The sequence below is a fragment of the Anarrhichthys ocellatus genome, unplaced genomic scaffold, assembly GCF_004355925.1.
Source record: "Anarrhichthys ocellatus isolate YVR2014 unplaced genomic scaffold, GSC_Weel_1.0 scaffold51, whole genome shotgun sequence".
Classification (NCBI taxonomy): domain Eukaryota; kingdom Metazoa; phylum Chordata; class Actinopteri; order Perciformes; family Anarhichadidae; genus Anarrhichthys; species Anarrhichthys ocellatus.
Genome location: NW_022280081.1, coordinates 538,691 through 553,344, shown reverse-complemented (window position 1 = coordinate 553,344; position 14,654 = coordinate 538,691). Strand labels below are relative to the sequence as shown.

General features: G+C 45.7%; 1 protein-coding gene across 1 annotated transcript in view; it reads right to left on the bottom strand.

Moving 5' to 3' along the window:
* Window positions 1-763: 763 nt before the first annotated feature.
* Window positions 764-14,654, bottom strand: part of mycbp2 (MYC binding protein 2) — a 58,776-nt gene continuing 44,885 nt past the window's right edge. The window contains exons 52-80 of the mRNA XM_031870089.1: window positions 14,315-14,469; window positions 12,130-13,764; window positions 11,853-12,022; window positions 11,491-11,738; window positions 11,212-11,379; window positions 10,465-10,622; window positions 10,173-10,372; window positions 9,842-9,991; window positions 9,584-9,744; window positions 9,176-9,332; window positions 8,848-9,072; window positions 8,693-8,758; window positions 8,196-8,435; window positions 8,014-8,103; window positions 7,840-7,920; window positions 7,490-7,756; window positions 6,484-6,767; window positions 6,273-6,369; window positions 5,685-5,804; window positions 5,494-5,595; window positions 5,273-5,401; window positions 5,037-5,169; window positions 4,809-4,912; window positions 3,831-4,019; window positions 3,634-3,741; window positions 3,172-3,381; window positions 2,980-3,087; window positions 2,281-2,446; window positions 764-2,147 (exon numbers count right to left, since the gene is read on the bottom strand). Coding sequence (XP_031725949.1) covers window positions 2,032-2,147; window positions 2,281-2,446; window positions 2,980-3,087; window positions 3,172-3,381; window positions 3,634-3,741; window positions 3,831-4,019; window positions 4,809-4,912; window positions 5,037-5,169; window positions 5,273-5,401; window positions 5,494-5,595; window positions 5,685-5,804; window positions 6,273-6,369; window positions 6,484-6,767; window positions 7,490-7,756; window positions 7,840-7,920; window positions 8,014-8,103; window positions 8,196-8,435; window positions 8,693-8,758; window positions 8,848-9,072; window positions 9,176-9,332; window positions 9,584-9,744; window positions 9,842-9,991; window positions 10,173-10,372; window positions 10,465-10,622; window positions 11,212-11,379; window positions 11,491-11,738; window positions 11,853-12,022; window positions 12,130-13,764; window positions 14,315-14,469 — 6,037 coding nt within the window. The 3' untranslated portion in view covers window positions 764-2,031. The remainder of the gene's footprint in view (window positions 2,148-2,280; window positions 2,447-2,979; window positions 3,088-3,171; window positions 3,382-3,633; window positions 3,742-3,830; window positions 4,020-4,808; window positions 4,913-5,036; window positions 5,170-5,272; window positions 5,402-5,493; window positions 5,596-5,684; window positions 5,805-6,272; window positions 6,370-6,483; window positions 6,768-7,489; window positions 7,757-7,839; window positions 7,921-8,013; window positions 8,104-8,195; window positions 8,436-8,692; window positions 8,759-8,847; window positions 9,073-9,175; window positions 9,333-9,583; window positions 9,745-9,841; window positions 9,992-10,172; window positions 10,373-10,464; window positions 10,623-11,211; window positions 11,380-11,490; window positions 11,739-11,852; window positions 12,023-12,129; window positions 13,765-14,314; window positions 14,470-14,654) is intronic.

Here is a 14,654-nt window from a genome sequence, read left to right as displayed (position 1 = left end):
TTTTTTTTTAATGATTTACAAAAAACATTTCAAGTCTCAGATTTGTTCTAATACAATTAAATAAATATAGAAAGAGGCCGAAACTTTTTACAGTGTCCTATCAATTATTTAAAATTATATTCTAGTCCCTTTGAAATGTCCTAAAATAAAAAAATATATTTAAAAAGACAAAACAAAAACCACATTGCTTCATTTCTCAGTTGAGTATGTTAAATGTCAATGAATTTACTGTCATGTTTTTGCAGTTTTGCTTCATGCTTACAACCACAGAGCATAGATTAAAATACAAAAATAAATTAAAGTAAACATTTAATTAGAATTTCTATGGTCAGTTACAATGTCATCATATTACTTTCCTCCTGCCATAGGAAAAGCATGTTGCCATTGTAACTGATATGAATTTTAGTAACACCAACACACACTAAAAAGGAAATTATTTTGAATCCCCTGGATGTTTACACAGTTTACAGGTACTGCAGGCCATCGGTGAGGGTTATTTTGACGTTCAGTGAGAACTGGCTGATTTAGTTTTGCAGGTTGGCACCAGGAAATAAATGGTAGAGTAATACATCTTTATTTTTTCTAGTCTCTGCGAGAGTTTCAGCCTTTTCATTTTGGTATTTAAAGGAATGATGTATACACAACTCATTTTAGTCTCCAGCTAGATTTTGCACGTCATGCCATCAATATAAATCCATCAAAGGCCAACAGTGACAGCTGTTCATTTAATGGAAATGTCACCACTCATTAATGACACAGTGTATACTTTGCAAAACAGAGAACCTGGTTTATTACCGTTCGACTCCATCCACCACAGATATTACAGAGCAGATTCACAAGTATTAAGCTTTTTTTATATAACAGCAGCTTTTTTTCTCCACACTCTGTTCCCCTGACCCCCGATCCCCCCTGCCTCCTACTAGGGAAAAGCATTACAGGTGCACAATTATATTTGGTGTAAAGACCAGCCCCTCAAATCATTCAGCTGTTATCAGTCTCACTGTGAGGTCTTTCGTTTGTTTTTGTATTACTGTAGGATTTTGGTACTTTTTTTTTTCCCCTCTTTCTTTTTGACAGAGCTGCAAATAGGATATACATCCACTATCATTCACTGCAGGCACCAGGCTCCTCCTCCTCATTTCCACACAGATCCGACATTTAGAAGAGGGGGAATTACAATTGTCTACTGTATAAAAATGTACAGTGGCTTTATTGACATACATTCCATAGGTTAAACAGCTGCAAAATAGGAGGCACACCCAGTATTGCACTTCATTAAAAGTTCTGGCTCAAAACATAACCCAGAATATCAAACAAAACTGAAGTGAAGAGTAGCAACTTCGGAATACAGCTATTTTGAATAGTATCATTATATACAAGATTAGATAAATCGTACACTATTTTCCTCCCAAACATAATTATTTTCAACAGTCTGATATTTTTTTTTTGTCCATCAACCCATGATGCACTTGACAGTGGAGAATACTGTGCAAGATTACGAAAAAGTTTACATACAACAATATTTTAAATTTATAGTTAGGAAGCTGGAAATACGGCCCGTTCCTTTTTCTCTTTTTTTTTTAAACCCACGCTGATCCACAGTTGCCTTTAAGCAAATGTATTTCATATTCAATGTTTAATCTTGTATTGTTACACTTCAGTGATCAGGAGGTGTGCAACGTCTATAGAAGCCGAGGGAGTACAACGGCCGCATGCAAACAAGTCACAAGATATTTTCTTCTTTTTTTTTTCTTCTTCTTTTTTTAAAATTTTTTTTTTCTTTCCCCCCCCCCCCCCCCACACCCCATTCAGGTTACTCTGAATCCAAAGTAGCCACAGCTTGTGTTTGTAGCAGAGCCCGGATACTGATGTTGGTAGAGGAGCAGACCTGAGGACTCTTGGCGTAGGGTAGAAACCTGGTCCGGTGTCCAGGAGACCTGACAATGCAAGAGCCGAGCTTCACGGCTGAGCTTCAGCAGCAGCCAGAAATCACAGTAGACAAACTGGTTTTCAGTAGAACTCTTGTGTTGTTTAGAAGGTGTGCGCATTTCTGCACACCCCACAGCCGAGGGCAAACTCCTCCCCCGTTTGCGGGTGAACCACATGCAAAGGGCACTCAGTACCCTCCAACTGCTTGCCTTTGGGACCTGTAATAGAAAGGACAAGGATGGCATCTTACTTGTGTTTTCTTATACGGTAGGTATTTCTGTCTGGTATTTGCCGTCAGTCTGACTAATTCAACATTCTCCGAAGAGTGTAGTCAATAGAATCATTGGGCACCTGCAGGACAATGGGGCAGCTCCTCCTTGGGGACGCTGGTCATCCTCTGGAAGTCATCGTGGCAGGCGTTGCAGAAGTGTGTGGTGCCAAAGCAGAAGAACACGGCCACCGAGCAGCAGTACCGGCATTTATACTCCAAGAAGTCTGTGCCGTGCTTGGAGCACATCTGGTGACAAGTGAAGAATAATAAATCAGGGGAAGAGAACATTTAAACATCATTTTTAAAGAAATGGTCACACATTTTGGGAAATTTGCTTATGAGCCTTTCAGCCAAAAGAGAGAAGAAGATTGATACCAGTTTTCTGGCAACCTGGCAGTTTTGACAAGACTCAAGGTAGTCACTGTGCACGGCCAAGAAATTGTCTAGTGAGAAATTCCCTGTAAAATCATGTTTTTTTGTTATGGATTAAACAAGCAAAATATAACATGTTAGTTAGTGGGCTTTCAATGGATTATTTTCACTTCAGACAGCCAGGCTAGCCGTTTCCCTTTGCTTCCAGTCTTTGTGCTATGCTAAGCTAATCGCCTGCTGATTACAGCGTTGTATTAAGAATACAGATATGAGAGCAGTATCAACTTCTCCTTCAACTCTCGGCATTAAAGAGAATAAGTGTAATTCCCAAAAGTTCTGAAAAAAATGTATTTTATTTTATAGTGGCTATAGTAAAGCCAGGGTCCTCCCAGGCTTCATTTACCCACCTGAGCCCTGGACACATCTGAGCATCCTCCACAGATGAGCTCACTGGGGTCGTAGTCGTCTCCCTGTCCGGCCTCTGCATCGCAGCGAGCCTCTCCCCCAAAATAGGCCTGGAAATAATGGCAACCATTAATTTTCAAACCCTAAACAATATCAAAAACATATTTAAAAAATACTTTAAAGTTATGTAGTACCTTCTTGCATTTGAAGCAGACATAGTATGCATATCTGTTCATGGCAAAGCCCGCGGGGTCGTTGTGGAAACGTGCTCCTGGTGTGGCTATTGCCTCACTCTTATGTAGACCCTCATACTCCAGCCTCATCAGAGCCTTTCTCCTCACGTCCTCGTAGAGCTCCTTAATGGGGTCGAGCAGGTCCTTGATCACCGAGTGATTGATTTTGTTCTGGAGGCACACAAAGAAAGAAAGAAACCAGCCCACGTTTATAAAGGTAGTTCTGTTGAGATTACTGTATGTGTCAACAGCATTTCACAGTGAACAAACCAGTCATGGTATTCTAGTAGACTGAGCTTGCTCAACAAAAGCCATTGAGCAAACTGAGCTGAATCAACCTTGGGGTGTGGGGGAAACAGTTCGCCGTCTCTTTGTTTGCTGGGTTAATCTCTTTCAGTCAGAGAGGCTCAGGTAACACCTTACCTTGCAGATGGGACACAGCATGAACCCAAACGTGATGCGGGGCCCGAGCCAGCGATTTTCAAGTACGCGACGAGTACACTGGAGGTGGAACACGTGAGTGCAGTCCAGCTGAGAACAGAACGAAAGGGTTAGACAAGACCAAAAAAATGAAGCGAAACTCTTGCGTGTGACGGACAATCGCTCGTATGTAGAGCTACCTGTACAGCAGGAGCAGCGGAGAGGGCCTCCGTGAAGCAGATCATGCACATGTCGTCTGCATCCTGTTTCAGACAGCCGGTGTTCTTGTCGCAGCCGTGCAGACACGGGAGGCAGGCCTCCTCGTTCTTGACTCCTCCACAGGGGTGTCCACAAGGATGAGTTTTACTGCAGGCCAGTTTAGCGTACTCCTGAGGGGGACGACATGAGAGAAACTGGTGAGTACTTGTATAAAAACACATTTTACTACATGCTGTAAATCTCTGTTGCTTAATACGAGTCTTGCGCAGGTTGGTCCGCTCTGAAGTGGCCGGTCGACGCCTCATCCATTATTTGTAAGACTCGGACTTCAGTGGACGCTTCGGTTCCATCACGCAACACTTGAATCCATACTCATCTTCTCAAATAATGAATCTACAATAAATATTGTTCAACAATATTTCCACTCAGCAAAACCTCGAAAATTCCTCTCAGGAGGAAAGACACTCAACACCAAAATCCTTAGTGTTGGGAACAGGATCTGTGTTTTGTATTAGGTACACTGTTTTAGCATAACTGGTATTTTTCTATCTTGATCAAATATTTTCATAGCTATGTATGTAGCTAATATAGTTATGTTAGAATATAATTCCATATACAGAAAGGAACAAAGAGAAAAGCACCTGTTTTCAGCATAATAATTTAGCCATTTTGTTTATTTTCTTTTTTTGTGTTGCTTTTAATGTTTTGTGTGTTGTGTATATTTTTCAAACTAAAAAAAAAATATACATATATATTTTTCAAGCTTCAACCTTTCTGTCAAAACCGCTAAAATCACCACCTCACGGTTGTCTGTGTCCGCCGAGGACGGGACGGACGGACAAACTACCCGAAAACATATTGCCTCCATCCATGGCTGTCGCCGGCACAGAGGCATAAAAGAAGAACCAGGTGGTTACAGTTGTGATCAAGTTGTCTTGTGAACAGCTGATGTTCAGTACCTGGCAGTCTGGGTCTGAGCAGACACTGCCCACTGCAGACAGCTCGGTGCCATTCCTCGTCCCACAGAACCTGCAGGCATCTGAGCTGCTGGAGGCCGGTTTACCTGCAAAAAAAAAAAGACTTTACTGTTAATAAAAGTTCACACGTTTTTTAAATAACTAATTTGCAGCAATACATATACTCCCACCCCAAAAAAAGCACAGTTGTATGATCTGTTGCCATGTTACCTGTGTGCTCTCTGAACTCCACCATAGCCTTCATAGTCTTAGAGTCGGCCAGGGCCATGAGCCAGAAGAGCTTAGTTCTTCCACAGCCTTCATGGAGATCCACCTTTATAGCCTCCTCTTCCTCCTTGAACACCTGGAAGCAGCCACGAAGACAAGATTAAACACCAGCTCACTCTCCTTCACATTCTTTCCATAAAAAGGTTCATATTATCACCAGTGGGAGAACCGACACTGACCTGTCTCTGGTGAGATCGAGTGCGTCGGTGCAGGTGGAGGAAGCGGTCACAGTCGGTGCAGAGGTTGCCGCACACATTACACAGGATGATAGCTGCTGTCTCGCCATCATCGTGATTGTCACACATGGGCTGTGGATAAGAGGAGGAGGAAAGTTATTATTTCAATAACATATCAGTTATTGTAACTCTGTGTAGCTCCTGGCCTTTCTTATTGTCCTCACCATCTGCTTCTGTTGTCCATCTTTGCCCATCCAGCGACCAGAGGACAGCCTGTCCACATGGTCCTGGTCCAGCACACACAGCGAAGCTAAGGCCAGCCACAGCTGTGAGACAGAGCATGATATAGTATATGGTTAGCTGATACCCAGTGGTTGTAAACGTGCTTTAGGTATGGTGACATTTGTGTGCATACCCTTGTGGTGGCGATACAGCGTACAGGAGACCGATGCTCCTCCTCCATTTTGGTCAGAGCTATGATGGTCTCAGCTATTGCATTTTTGGTGACTCTGGACCAGCCGTCTGACAGGTGGCCCTAAAAACAGCAAGCGCAATACAATACATGAGAATATGAAATTTACGACGAAGATGGCGACTGTGGTTCTCTATCAAATTAGGCACTCAGAGAGTTAAAGGGAAAGAGACAGTTCACCCCAAAGATCGGGGGTCCTAGCTCCTTGATTGTTTTGGTGCGAGTTGCCTTGTTTTGGAGATATCGGCCGTAGAGATGTCTGCCTTCTCTCCAATATAATGGGACCATGTGACACTCGGCTTGTGGTGCTTAAAACGGCAAAAATGTACTTTTGGAAAAACTCAACAGCAACGTCTCTTTCCAGAAATCATGACTCGGTTACTCAAGATAATCCACAGAGCTTGTAGAGAGCAATTTCATGTAGGAGCAATGGTTGAAAGAAAATAGTTCCTTTGTGATTATTGTGTGCTCTACAGGTAAGAGGAAAAATAAGAATTTTTTATTTTGTCCCTTTGAACAGTGAGAACTTACCGCTGCCATGTCTTTGACCAGCTTTATGATGATCTCTGCTATCTGTGGAGGAGTGGAGCCTTTCATCCACCAGTGGCTCTCCCCCCTGCGGATGTAGCTGATTGTGAAACGGGCATAAATATGAAAAATCAAAAAGGACTTTGCCATTTTGCCACAAGCTGCCATAATAACTTCTCAAAATTTTGATTAGGCCCAGCAGAAAGTAACTCACCTGGAGTTGAAGATCATGGGCAGCGTGACGGTGGTGACTCCTTTGCCCGCGGCCATGCCGGCTGTGCCAGAGATGGTGGTGCCTTTGGCCTTCAGCTGCACGGTGAGGGCTTTTGCGATGCAGCCCAGGAACATGTCGAGGATGCAGAGCTTGTTCCAGTCGCCCTTCTCCGTTGAGTGGATGATGTCGCTGATGTCCGCCGGTGGCAGGGCCTTCACCCCGATGATGCTGGCAAGTCTCACTGGCGTCACCTCCGGAAGGACGCGTCTGAGCAACGATGTGACCTGAGATGAAGGAAGAGCAGATGGCAGACAAGAACATCATTTGTATAGAATCGCGAGGTGTTTACCTCAACTTGTACACAGAATAAACGCTTACAAAACAAGTTATTTTGAAAGTTACACCTGAACAATAACTCCCAAGCCACGTCTTGGTCGGCAGTAATGCGGCGAGAAACAGGCAACAGGCCAGGAAATAAAGGACAGAAGAAGAAGACTGACAGCTAATTTGCAATATTGTACGATATTACATTCCCATTTCATATGCAATATTAGTTTCATTAATCTATGTGCAACATAACTTTCTTCTACTTATTCAATATCATTGACAATACCTCTCTCAATATCATGTTCAATATAACTTTTCTATTTTAGTTTCCATTAGGCACTGGCATTAGTATCACTTCTTCTTATGTATTTTTTAACTCTTGTATTTAGTCTTTGTTGATGTACTTTACTTTTTCTTATTCAGTTGAATGTTAGTTGACTTTATTTATTTATTTACTTTAATTTACTTATTGTGTTTTCTTTTGCAATGGTGTCAGTATTATTTCTTTCACACTTAATTGTTATTCTATTGTTCATATACATTTATATTTTTATTTTATTGTTTTTTGCTAATCTTCTGTTGTAATCTGGCACAAGAATTTCCTTTGGGTTTAATAAAGTTCTATTTGATCTTATCAAACATAGATGTAAACCGTCCCGGTGCCGTCCACTTCACCCACCTGTCTCTGAACTCTCGGGGAGGCCGTGTGCAGCAGAGAGAACAGGTCTTGCATGAGCGTTAGCTGCTGAGCGAGGTACTGGCGGCCCACGTTGGAGCCACTCAGAGCCAGGACCATGGACAGGAGCTCGAAGCAGTAGGCGTCCGAGGAGGCGTCGTCGTCACTGGGCTGGGAGTTGGCGTTCTCTTTGCTGGAGATGGCGTGCTCCCACTCCTCCCTCACACGCGTGGCCTCCATACGGATGGCCTGGACGATGTGCGCGCACACCTGAGAAGAGTATGCACGTTAGGTAAGAGGGCTGAGATTATAATAGCTCCTACTGTTAATAGTTTAAAGAACTGAGTAATGACCTGTTTCTGGAGGTTGGTGAGTTTGCTCCTGCTGAAAATGATGCCCACCATGTGCTCTTTAAGGTCCGCGTCAGATGGAGCCTATTCATAAAAACGTACAAGGTGTAAAACGTCAGGCTGAAGGTCAGTAAATATTTCGGTTTAACAGCACAGGTAAACTGTCACGGTGCAGACCTTGTCCTCTCCCTCGGGTGATGAAAGAAGGTTTTTCTCCTCCTGCTCTGGAGTCGGCTCTGCATCTCCACAGATGAGCTTTCCAAAGACCTAATTGAGAACAACAAAGTAAACATTAAAGCTTCCAAGAGGCTCCAGACATTTGTCAGGTGATCACGTATGGAGGAAGCAGTCAGACGGACCTGTGAGGTGATGAGGCGAAACACTCGGAGAGTCTCGGCCTCGCAGTTCTTTTGCTGGGCCATGCTGGCTGAGATCTGTCCCAGAATCTTGATGCTCTCGCCCTCTTTCCAACCCAGGACCTTGACCTGGCGCACCCTCAGGGTGTTCTCCGGACCTTTCAACTCCACCTTGATCACATGGTGGTCCCCTCCAGGGAGCTCGCTTGTCACCCAGCCCATGTGACGCGAGTCCAGGTCAACCTTTCAATGTAAAGGCAGGGGGATGTTCACATTGTTCTGCTACATGTGCATGTAGATCTGGAGTGTATTTTAATAATAGATTAAGGAGCACCTTATTAAAAACAACCTACCAACGTTATCCCTATCATTTCTGCACTTGGAGTTATTGTTATTCGGACAAGAGACAAAAGAATCTATATACACAGCTTTACATATAGACTAGACTTAAAGCCGATTACACTGTATTCCCACATTACTACCAAAGCAACTGACCGTACCTGTTTGATTCTGCAGAGATCCTCTACTGCTTTTCCACATAAGAATGTAACTGATGTGACTTTGTTCTGTGAATATGACAAACATATTATTATCAATTCCACCTTGGTCTAAACTTTGCATTTGCACAACAACAATGCTGCTGCTGCCCCCTTACCCCGATGTCTCTGGAGTTGTCCACATGAACAGTCACATTGGAGGCGTTAATGCCCTTCACGCAGCTGATGGTGATGCTCTTGGTCTTGTTCTTGTCCTCGTCTCCAGATTCCCAGAAGGTCTCCGTGGAGCCGTCTGTAAGGCTGCCAATCATGGCAGGACGACTGGACGTCTTGATGTCTACAACGCTGGTCAGATCCTTCAGACAGGTCACCAGGCAGAGATCCTATTATCACACATAGTCAGGTTAGGGCATGTTAATGTAACTGTTCAATCCGTGTTCACCAACAGGAGACAGATCTAAAGTAAGTAAGTGACTGTTTTCTTGCCTGGCTCATTGCTTCGTAGCCTGACTGCACGCTGATGTTGAAGCTCTCCTCGCTGTCTCCATCGTCCGACTTGGACAAGATATTGTTGATGTGATGGAAAACGTTGCTCTGGTGGAGGAACTGGTGGTCGGACTGCTTGAACTTGAGACTCCAGCACCTGGAACAATAAGTCACCAAGATACATTTCCCTTAATATGCACATGAATCTCAGAACTGGTATCAATGGAAAAAGAGGCAGTGATAATTAAAAATAGGACGACTCTCTTATCTTTCTGCCAGTTTAATTAAGTACACATGTCAAACATATTCCCAAAAAGACAAATCTGTTCAAGTATAGTTTGAAATCAATCCATCAAAAAAATGTTGGCTGGTGGGTTGGTGGGTATTTTAATCATTCAGGAAGTGTACCTAAGCGCCATCTGCTGAAGTGAGCTGCCACCGGGAAGGGACATCATGAGGTCAGAGATGGTCTGAAGGAGGCGGTGAAAGGTGTGGGGGAGAGGATGAGCTGCCTCCCCGGCAATAACAATGTCTGACAGTGGGTGTTCACAAACGCCAAGGTCTCTTTCCTGTGGAGCTCAGAGCGGAGAAGTTCACAGTTAGAATACGCTACAACAGAGCGAGTAAGTAACGTTGCATGGTTTTTGGTGTTTAACCACTCGTTACCTGTTCCACGTTTTCTTTGTTCCCCTTGTTCTCATCGTCTTCCTCGTCCTCAGGTTCAAAGGGCGATGGGGTGAGAGATGCCACAAAATGCCAAAGGATGTCGTGCAGAGAGGTGGTCTGGATCACATTGCACAGCAGCCAGTTGAAGGCCTGATGGGGACACCAAGAGAAAATCATGCCAATTAGTCTTCTTACAAGTATACAAATCTAACTGATTAACTAACAATATCCAGCCAACTAATTGCCTATAACCTTGATTCACTGCTGGATAAATAGCAATGATTAAAGCAAGACCAAGCTCAGAGATTCAGAGAGATATTGCTGCCTGTACCTCCATGGCAAACACCCTGCAGGCAGACTTCCTCAGTGCATGTCTCATGGCCACCTCCAGGCCCTCCAGGTCATGGTGCTGGATAACGAAAGCCAGGACAGGCCACTGGAAGTTCCTCTCCCCCTTACTGAGGGAGCCGTGGGCCGAGATCAGCCGGGACAGCTCAGGGGACGGGTGACGTAACAGGGAAGATCCCACCTCTTCAAGGGGCAAAGAGCGGGTTGATGTTACCGATGATGCTGTGGCGCATTAATACTTAGATATCACATCTCGAATGAACACGTGCGATTACCTGCGTCACCACTCTGGACCCTGCGTCTGGGCACGGCTTTGACCCGGGCCGGAGAGGGCGAGTGTTGCTTGTCATACTCTGATGCTACGACTGAGTAAGACCTCTGAAACACTGTTCGTTTCGCCGTATCGCTGTCTGTGATTGGACTGGATTCCAGACTGAAAGAAAGCATATGAAACAGTCACAGTTTAGCCTGTAACACAGAGCTCATAAAGACATCGACCCTTCGTAGGTTAAATGTAGCACTAGAAGGAGCAAAGGTGACGACTTAAAAAGGCTAATTTCATACCACAGTTCTCTTTGCTTGACAAACGAAAATTTAATTCACCAGAAAACGGAGCGGCCAGACTCTTGTGTACTATATACAATGAGGCTGATCATGATAAGGAGGCATAACAATTAAGGCACACTTTCTGAACAAAATGCTTGCGGTCACTATGCACAGTAGGGTGCAGGGGAGAGAGTGGGAGTCGTCACAGAACTATCCGTACAGTGTATACCTGCAATGACAATTGACATGCATTATCTGCTGGTCTGCTCTGAACATGGGAAAATAACTTCAATATCTCAGTAGCGGCTACCTGATCTGCCATGACTTAAATACCATGTATGTATGCATGTCTATGTCATGCATAAACAGTAAATGGTGTCTGAAAAAATCCGTGATAGTAACATCCGCAATTCACTCATTTTGTGTTCATGCAGAGAAGTGGAAGTGATGAAAAGCATCGTACTAAGACGTCTTACCTGGGCGGCATTGATTTCATGTTGCTCTCTGGTTCCTCAAACACATTGGGACAGGCATCAGGGGTGACTGATATGTAAGGTGCAGGAACAGATGTTGAGCGCAAATACCTCATCTCATCTTGGAAGAGGTTATCGTCTTGGTAGGCCCCAAAGTTCTCAGTGTGTTGCCTGGGTGATGAGAGGAGAGTGACTCTAATTGTTGTAATAGCACAAGTAACTGTCAAGTTTTTTTAATCTGAAAAATCAAAACAAAGAGTTGTTAACTGAGCTGCAAGCTACCTAGCTAGTGTCTGGAGGTAGAGGCAGCCCATTTTATTGGGGAGTTCGTCCGACACGCCCTCCTTGAGGCTGGGAAGCAGCTGGGAGTGCAGGGGCCGGGGAGGGTGGTGGCACAGCATGCTGGGCTCGGCAGCACTGCTGAGGGACAGCAGGAACAAAGCGTTCGCCCGGATCACCTGGTGGGCCTCCATGGTGGGCAGTGCCCTCGGAGTCTTCACCTGCAGGGGTTTCTTCCTGGATTGCTTCACCTGGCAAAGAACCGGCAGATTGGTTTTGATTCAAGTCTAAGAGGTCAGTATGATGTGAAATGCTGAGAGGGCTTCAGTTACAGAGGGACACAAATTTAAGCACAAGTAGGTTACCTTTTCCCTGGCGGCAGTCTGTTTCTCTCTCAGGTATTTTTCCCGACAGCGATCACACACTAGGTACCAGGTGCTGCCCCCTATGCCTCCGTCTCCACAGTTCCCAGCCCAACCACCACAGAAGTGACCGATGCTGTTGTAGCCCTGGCCTCCAGCATAGCGACCGCAACCTGCCATGAAATAGGAAGGGTGTTAAAAGTTAAAATGTCTATTACCCAGTAATACAGTACCCATATTCAAAATGACAAAACTCTAACCAGAACTTCTGTATTCTCACCCGGGTGAGCCTGTCTCATGTGGTAGGTCACGGGGTAAGGGTGAGATTCGCCGCACAGCTCACAGATGGTGTCTTTCTCCGGTCCACCCATGGCGAGCTGTGCCATCTCACCGAACAGATTCCCTCTTGGACGCACCTCGGCCTTCTCCCTCTTCTTCTTCTCTTTCTTCGACTTCTTGCCGTCTTTCTCGTGCTCCTTCCTTTTCAGGATGGCGCTGGACCCCGGGCTGGGGAAAATCATGTTCTGAGTGGCTGCCTTGATGGTGGCCAGAGAGATGTCCTCCCAGAATGACACCAGATGTTGCAACGTCAACGGCAAGATCGACTTTGCCCTCATAGTCGGATGAGAAGTCATCTCGTAGGAAGTGGCCTCCCCTTTCCCCTCCTCGCACTTCTCAGGCAGTGGAGGTTCTTTCAGCATGGACAGCACCTTATTTTTGTTGATGCTTCCCATTTTGGAGATGTCCGGGCCGTGCGGCGCAATGTTAAACATGTTGAGTGCAGAGGAGATCTCTAAGGAGTGGCGGTTCTTTAGCTTGTTCTCCTTCTCCTCGGCGCCCTGTCCTCCCAGCGAGCTGCGGATGGGGGCGTGCTCTTTGGTTAAGTCTGGGTTGAACTTGAGGAAGGAGGAGCAGGCCATGGCGTCGTGGACAATACCTTCATGCCACAGGAAAGCTGCGAAGACCGCTCGCGAGCATTCGGCCACAGAAGGTGACATGGCCTGTTTGGCAGGCTCCGTGGCCCTTGAAGTACTCTCACCTTTGAACAGAGGCCCAGATTTTTCCTTCTTAGGGCGCGTGTGTCGACTGGAGGCTTTGCGGCTGACTTTGGGCGAAGCGCGGGTCTCTAGTTCCTCCTTGACGGGGGCTTTGCCGATACTGAAGTGCACCTTGCATGAGCCATCTTCAGAATTTTGAGCCTCCGCGTTCTCGTCGTTGCCATCCTCTGAGAGCAGAGCACTGGAGGTGCACACCTCCAACACTTCACTGTGTAGGTTCTCCTGGGTCACATGTGGAGAGGGAACACGGTTCTCTGCATTGCCAATCACTTCATTATTTGGATCTTTAGGAGACAGTTTAGGTTTTGGAGAGGTAGACCTGCCTCTAAGCGGCTCTGTAAGTGGGACCTTCTTCTTTCTAAGTGTGTCTGGGTCCAGAGTGTACGAATCGGATTTGGATCTCTCTCTTGGAGGGTCCAGCCGGGCTTTAGAGGAAGGGCTGACTTTAGGTGGGAGGTTTTTGTCATGATGGGCTGAAGAGGAGTGCTGGGAGGGGGTGCTAGAGGGACTAGACCTGCCTGAAGAGGATAAGCCTTTTTGTTTGGGAGAGGAGGAGCGAGAGCCGGGATTCGGGGACTCAGCTCGGAGTCCCGGGGTTCTACCATCTGCCTTCAGGGCTTGCAGGGTGTTGTGATTGGGCGAATGAGAGCGGCTGTGAGAGTCGGACCTCAGTTTGGCCGTGTCCGACCGCAGGATGAGGGCTTCGTTGGCTGAGAGGCCGCCCTCCCCTGTCTTGCTCCTGCTCTGCTCGGATGAGCGGCTTCCCCGACCCTCCTGTTTGGGCGAGCGGTTCTCCTGCCGGTGTTTGGAGGCTGGGGACATGGGCCGCGCTCCGGGCATCAGGTTCCCTCGCTCACCTGAACGTTAATAATTCAAACACAGTTACAACATGAAAGAGGAGTAAACCTGTGGTAAGAGTGTAACCATTTAGCTCTAAGCGCAACACTCAAAACCTGAGAGGACAAAAATGTAATGCTCAGAATACAAGGTAAAATGCAATGCAATGAAGATAACTAGTGGACCATGGAAGAGCTGATGAAAGATGGATTCCAGCCCAGTCCTGGGACCTCTCCTACTGATATTGGACCTAGTTAGTGTAACTTTTAATAGCCTAGTAGTTTAGTCTAGTAACCACAAACATCCTGAATCAATAGCATTTAAGGTCCACCTATTTTAAAACTGAAATTTGAATCAAAAAACTCATATGTTTTTATTACGCCCTTTTACTTTTTCCTCTTTATTACAATATAGTGTTTGGCCACATCCTACTTTAGGACCACAGTTTTTAAGCTTTGCATCAACACAAAATGTTTTTCACAAGCCATCATAAAAAAAAGTTATTTTTTCTTGTGTTCGTGCCCACCCTCTGTTCAGTCTGAGGGAGGCATGCATGCTGTGATTACCCACCCTTTTGCCTCAAAGCGAGAGATGAGAGAGCAGTACCATGCCCAGCCACGGACACATTGCTTTTGTGCACACGCTCGCGAGAAGCAAGGCGGCGTGATGAACCATCTACAGCGAAAAACAGTGGAGCAGGTAAACAAGCAAGGCATGGAACGCAAGGGGGTCACCACAGAGAGAGAGAGACAGACATAGACAGAGACAGAGAGACAGACACACAGAGAGAGACAGAGAGACAGACATAGACAGAGACAGAGAGACAGACACACAGAGAGAGAGAGACAGAGAGACAGACACACAGAGAGAGAGAGAGAGAGAGAGAGAGAGAGAGACAGACAGAGAGACA